This window comes from Lissotriton helveticus, chromosome 10 (assembly GCF_964261635.1).
Source record: "Lissotriton helveticus chromosome 10, aLisHel1.1, whole genome shotgun sequence".
Lineage (NCBI taxonomy): Eukaryota > Metazoa > Chordata > Amphibia > Caudata > Salamandridae > Lissotriton > Lissotriton helveticus.
Genome location: NC_136071.1, coordinates 267,276,086 through 267,283,161, shown reverse-complemented (window position 1 = coordinate 267,283,161; position 7,076 = coordinate 267,276,086). Strand labels below are relative to the sequence as shown.

The 7,076-nt window shown below is 39.1% G+C and overlaps 1 protein-coding gene across 3 annotated transcripts in view; it reads right to left on the bottom strand.

Annotated features, from left to right (window-relative positions):
- Nucleotides 1-3,044: 3,044 nt before the first annotated feature.
- Nucleotides 3,045-7,076, bottom strand: part of DNAJC19 (DnaJ heat shock protein family (Hsp40) member C19) — a 92,068-nt gene continuing 88,036 nt past the window's right edge. For all 3 annotated transcript variants that reach the window (XM_078665283.1, XM_078665284.1, XM_078665285.1), the window contains exons 5-6: nt 6,638-6,708; nt 3,045-3,498 (exon numbers count right to left, since the gene is read on the bottom strand). In XM_078665283.1, the coding sequence (XP_078521409.1) occupies nt 3,428-3,498; nt 6,638-6,708 (142 nt within the window). In that variant the 3' untranslated portion in view covers nt 3,045-3,427. The remainder of the gene's footprint in view (nt 3,499-6,637; nt 6,709-7,076) is intronic.

Sequence of the window (7,076 nt, the reverse complement as noted above, 5' to 3'; positions counted from 1 at the left end):
ACCCCTCACACACCAAAAGGCCCCTTGGTGTCATGCTTCATCATCGGGGTCTTCGCACCCCTCTAGCGGGATGCAGCGTGCTACGACCAACGACTACGCGGGAGCACTTATAGTAATGACTATGTGTGGTGTGAAGTGTGTGGGGTGTATTTATAAGTGAGTGGTGGGATGTGGTGAAAGATTAAAAAAGTACCTGGCACATGAGTCTATAGAAAAAACTTTTATTCTGAACTCTGGCTGGTACTGTTAAAAGAAGTGCAGTGTGAGGTTGATTCTGTTAATTAAAGAACAGGACCTCTGGTGTGCGTCGACATGTTTCGGAGTCAAGCTCCTTCTTCAGGACGGGGGCACAACTTCCCCACCTTACTCACGTATTCTTAATAAAAATAAAAATAATTGTGTATTTACAGAAAAGTGAAGTATTAAGGCTAAGTGTGCCTACAGCGGTCTGCTACAAGTACAATGACCTGTAGAAAGACAAAAAAGAAAGATAAACTAATGGTTACCCTGTAGCGGGTAGTTCAAGCAGGTGCAGTCACCTGGAACCTCACCAACTGCTTGTAATAAGCCCTGTAAAAAGAAAAAGGTACTCACAACACATACAACAAATAACACAAAAGTACTAGGAGTTACTAGCAGTAGTAGTCATACTTGTGAAGCTTGCTTGTTGGCTTCATGAGCATAATGGAACGTCAGTAATCGGGTTTGTGCTATTTATACTTTCTATTGTAATTGGGCAATAGAAAGTATAAATAGCACAAACCCGATTACCGCCTCATACCAGCGTGAGGGGTAAGACGGTGATCATAGCGTCCTGTTTATGTGAGTATTAACTAAAACAACCAAGACAACGACCATCTGAACCTTTTTTCTCCTAAGTAAGTGAAGAATGATTTACTAAAAACTGCATCATTCCTTACTACAGATTGCAAATCAAGCAACACCCCTGACGTTCCATTATGCTCATGAAGCCAACAAGCAAGCTTCACAAGTATGACTACTACTGCTAGTAACTCCTAGTACTTTTGTGTTATTTGTTGTATGTGTTGTGAGTACCTTTTTCTTTTTACAGGGCTTATTACAAGCAATTGGTGAGGTTCCAGGTGACTGCACCTGCTTGAACTACCCGCTACAGGGTAACCATTAGTTTCTCTTTCTTTTTTGTCTTTCTACAGGTCATTGTACTTGTAGCAGACCGCTGTAGGCACACTTAGCCTTAATACTTCACTTTTCTGTAAATACACAATTATTTTTATTAAGAATACGTGAGTAAGGTGGGGAAGTTGTGCCCCCGTCCTGAAGAAGGAGCTTGACTCCGAAACATGTCGACGCACACCAGAGGTCCTGTTCTTTAATTAACAGAATCGACCTCACACTGCACTTCTTTTAACAGTACCAGTCAGAGTTCAGAATAAAAGTTTTTTCTATAGACTCATGTGCCAGGTACTTTTTTAATCTTTCACCACATCCCACCACTCACTTATAAATACACCCCACACACTTCACACCACACATAGTCATTACTATAAGTGCTCCCGCGTAGTCGTTGGTCGTAGCACGCCGCATCCCGCTAGAGGGGTGCGAAGACCCCGATGATGAAGCATGACACCAAGGGGCCTTTTGGTGTGTGAGGGGTATTTTACAAAACACTGAGTGCTTCAACTTGTGTCGATCACTCTCTCCCCTTCTTTGAGTTGTATTAGTCATCATGACGGCATCGCTTTAGATCACGAGACCCCCATATTCAGGTCATGTGAAAAGAGACACCAGAGAAGCATTTGCAACGATTTGGGGGCAATGGGTGGTCTGGTAGCCCCGAAGAATTCTGAAATCGGGCTCTGTTTCATTCATCTATTCAAAACTTAATTGAATTGCATTTCTTACACTACCGATAAGGAACCAGATGATATACATATTTATAATTTGCAGCAAAGCCAAGAACGAAATCATAAACACTGGGTAGCCAGGTACACGTACAAAACTACATGTACTCTCTTTTAGATTTTAAAATATATCCCCTTCCACATGAGCGCCTCTCACTCTCGCTTTGCTATTCAAATTATTCAAGAGCTCCACCAATCTTGGTAACCATAATATTTCTAGTGACCGCACTGGGCTAGTGACTGGGTGAGAATGGCAAGTGGGGTCAGTTGGAGTCCTATTTATCTTGGACTGCGGAAATATGATATTTTTGTTCAGCCCATATTCCAATTTCTTAACATTTTCACAATGTGTGCTTCTTATTCAGAATGTAGAAAATATAACAGAATCTTATTCAGAGCACCTTCGATTGATCCTTTTACAGAGAGGAACCTGGCCCTGGGTTTTGGACAACAGGCAGTAAAGCTTCAAGTGATTGTTTAGTTGAAAAGCCACCAAGAAAAGCGTGCAAGATCTTGTAGCTTTAAAAGTTCTGTCTCTGAGCCGGGTTTAATACAGTTAATGCCATTTTTTTAATTAAGTTTTCACTGGGTGAATTTTGCTATTCTCAACCCAGAAATATAGTGTTCCTGGATATAACCTCTGTTACCTGGCCACTCTCTTTTCTATATACAAAGTACTTCTTCTGGCACATTAACTGTATGTTTATCACATCGTGATTATGCTGTTCCATTACATTACGCAGCAGTCCTAAAATTCCCTTAGATAAACATCACACCACACTTGACCTCTGTGGAGGACATTTCCCACTGACCCATATTATGTGACAAAGTTCACTATTCAGCACCTTAAGTGTAGGTTTACATAAAAGATCACCAATTCTGCAGTCAATGACATCTTTGCCGATTGTTCCATTCAGCCATGGCTGCAGGGCAACATATGAGTGGATAATACAATAAAGTGTAGGAAGATTCGGAGAAACATTGGATTGGGATTGTCTTTACTAAAATATCGAAATGTAGGTCTGCCAATAAAGGGCCAACTCGCACAAATCTAAATTCCTAAAACCTTAAAAACGAACCCCCTGTAAAATGTGGCTTATTAAAATGCTTTTTCCATCCAAGAGGCATCTCTTCGGGTTAACACACAGAAACAAAGCAGCATTAATTTCCACAATCATGGGTCTCAATTTTAATTGGCTCAGTAAAAAATATAAATGCAGTTGGACTTTTATATTAAGTTGTATATGCTGTTTTCTCCAATCTGTGATCAAATCTGAATTTCTCTGATAGGAGGATTTAGCAATCCTGGTCAGAAAAACAATAGGTCCAATACAACGATATCAACGTCTTCAACAGTATGCAAGCCAGTTTTTGAGTGGAGCTCAAGCCGAACGATTCATCCATTACAAAGTAACAGAAAGTACCACTTGATGTTACTTCATTGCCTTGTCTGGAACCAAGAATCCGTTTTCTTCATGTGGTTTACTATAACATTTACAGCAGTTCAGGGATACTATCATGTTTTAATTAGGCGATGATCTTCTTCACTTCTTCGCTTGACCGTCCAATAAATCTTTTGCTTCATTAATTTTGGCTGCCAAGTAAGGAGAACCACCTAAAATAGAACAAGCACGTATTATGATAAAGTATGTTAATTTTTTTCAATCAAACAATTCAATGAGTTTTAACATATTGATATGAACTGGTTGTAAAAAAGCATTGCAAATTTCACATACTTAATGACATATTCACAAATTCCTGGTGCATTTCTAGTCCGGCTGAATGCAGATTGGTTCTAATAAGAAATAAAGAGGAAGTCTGGAGATTCTGGATGATTTCCGATCACGTCACCATCATACTCTCTAACAGAGACAATGATCCATGGAAGAAACCAGTCCCTCTTAGGCCTGAATAATTAGTTCAAGAATAGTTCAAACACCGAAGCTCATGGTGCACAAAAAAGACAGACAGTTCTACAAAACATACTCATGAGACAGAAAAGATGACTTTTTTGAATTATTGACGCAGTCAATTCTTCATTGTACTGTGCTGTTGCTTGTGACCTATTTGAACTATAGTAAAAGCTATACATGCTATACATGATCTAGGACTTATGAAAGACTGAGTAGCATCGGATGGTGTGGTAGGTGGAGTTATTATCTGGGGGAATGATCAGTACATTTTTTGGTATGGACTTGAAACAGACATTCACAGACCTTAGACGGGAAAATTGGTATACATGATCAGAGAAGATGTGTCTGAAACATTATGTCGTGTATAACTAAAAAAAAACATGGAGTGATGTTTTTAATCTTTCTTTGAAAGCAGATGTGGTATGTATCAAAGGGCACAACCAAGTGCCCAGAGAGACTCTAGCTGAAAGTAGGCCATCCCAACACTGGTCCTAAGGATATAGTACAAGGCAAGATTTCACACATTTGTTCAATTGATTTCAGCCTTGGCTAGACAGGATCGATTCTTTTGTTCGCTCTTCACATACTCAATTAGGATCTATCTAGAATCAAAGTTAAATAAACAAATCTAAGTGATATGCAAAGAACAATTTAAAAACGATAATTAATTTAAGTTAAATATATTGCTTTAAATAATTCAGATTAAAAAAAATTACTATTAATTTTCACTGAAAATGAGATCCAACATTATTGAGGATAGTACGAGAGATGAAGAGAGGAAGGAAAGATATAATCCCATTCCCTCATACTCTTGAAATTACACTTCATTGCCTCAGGGAGGAAAGGATGTGAAATGGGGGCCAGAGTCCTACCTCATGTTTTATGATTCACCGCAGCCCTAGTTGCCATTAACACTGCATCTTTATCATCTTGCTGTGACATACATTTTCGCCCTCTTTTACAACACTCTGTGATCGCACTCAATCCGCTTCCTCACTGCATTTTAATAGGGAGTCTACATACAGCATTGCAGGACCATACCTATAAGCATGCTGGGCGAGGAGGTTTCCAGGAGAACCCACATGTCCATGAAGTCTTGGCTTGGTTGGGGCATTTCCTGTGGTTCCAAACTATAAACACTGCTTCGGCCCCACACCCTCCTTTTCCTTTGTCCAAAAAAGAAGGTTCTACCGGCTTCTCTTAGACCAGCAGTTGTTTCAGATCTCAGAGAATGGTTACGGTGGACACAGCACTCAAGACAGCCACAGAGAACATATTATCTTTTTCTAAAAATCGATAAAATGTTAGTTCACATAAAGTGACCTGCAGATTCCAGACCTTCACGAAGACACACAGTAATTGAAGCTAATGATCACTTGTGTGTCATCCGCATAGTATTAGGAAGGGAGATCAAAGGACCATATCAACACCCAGTGCTTGCAGCTAACCACTTAATAAATTAACACAAAAAATTACTATTGTGGGCATAAAGCTTCATTTCGCTCCCTTTAGTAGAAATCAGACATTTCGGTGCCTCTCGTCCCATTATGTAGTATGCTTTCTGTAACACTGTGTGTTGTTTTAAAACCTGCTAACCTGTACACGTAATGTCCAAGCACTGTTCCAAATATGCATTATATGAAAAGCTAGCCATTTAATCAAGGCTTGAAGCCAACATCTAATTGTTCATCAGGGTCTCCTCCCGCTTCTTGAATTCTACAAGAACCTGAAGACCTGGCTGTTCAATCAACCTCCCACTTACCTCTTGTCGCCCCCCCCCCCTCCTTCAGACCCACACCTTCTCCAACACCTGGATACTCTTCTGGGTGACAAACTGCGCGCTACAAATCCAGATACCATAACATAATACCACTGATGCTAATTTGATATACTTTTTTGCACGTTATCATTTACTTGTCTAAGATATTCAATAAAATAAATTCAACATGCAAAACATCTTTCATTTGGAATAAGAGATTTGGAGCAGCCTCAGGGTTGATTGTAGAACTCAAAATCAATGCTCTTCAAATTTACTGCAAGGTGGTTGTCAGATCTCACTGGCTTAGGGGGTGGCTCATTAAAGCTCCCCTCTCACTAGCTTACTGACTGCAGGAACCGATGGCCAGCGTATGTTCTTTTTATCATCTACGTACAGATCTAGAGCCACTTTTTGTGTTTTCTATCAAGTATTATGATGATTTGCGAATTCCTTTTTCCATTCTTTTATTTCTCGTATAGTCTATTAATGGAATTTTGTTTTATACTTGCAGGAAAAATTAAATGCCTCTTCAATAAAAGTTTGTGTGGTGGGGTGGGTGGTTTATAGATGAAACATGTAATATACTACTGATTACCATTTTTGAGGTGGGAAGGGACCATGACTCACGAGAGGCAAAACTCTCAGGAGAGCGGGTCAAGGTGCCTCTCCCTTTTGGCAACAGTATATTAATTAGCATATTGCACTCGGTCCATCTGCACATAAGGTTTATGCCATGTCATTTCAATTAGGTACATTAAATTGAAAAAAGATATTTAACCAAAGCTAGGATTAAGAGGTTAAATGTGTGCAGTAAGGTAACATCACGTTGAAGAGTCTTGTAACTAATAGGAGAGTTCTTTCCATGTGTAAAGTAATTGTAACGTGCAATCTATGAGAAAGTAAACAGCGTTTTCTCACATCAATTTCTCTTTATTGTGGTAATATACTGGAATTCGGTAATTTCACTGTAGTAGTATAGCAGTACATTAGTAATAAAAGTGTAAATCCTATACTCAATTTTCGTAAAGTTGTAGTTTTTTGCACGCAAGACATTAACTCCTCTGGAGTTTGCCTTTCATTACCTTTATCAGGATGGTTCAAAAGCATTATCCTTCTATGCGCTTCCCTGATCTTTACTTTGTTAGCGGTGGGGCTAAAAGAAATCAGAAAAACAGAACATATAGTAAGAAAGTGTTTTCAATGTAAAGTATATGCATTTGGGTGTTCTTACAAATACCATGCAAGTCTTGAGACGTCAGTGAAGCCTTAGTTATTAATGTCACAATGGGTTGGATTTGCACTGATATAACACTGAACATAATTGTAATCTTGTCAAGGGTGATATTTCAAGCAACGCAAGTAGATCCATTCATTGTTTTTTTATTTTTTTTATTTACAAAACCTTTATTGAGACAAAAACAGGAGATACATGCGCAAGCCCACAACCATCACGGCCGGCCGCAAAGATAGGCGAGAAATAACAGGAGAACAGTATATCAATATATAATCAGGATATAGCAA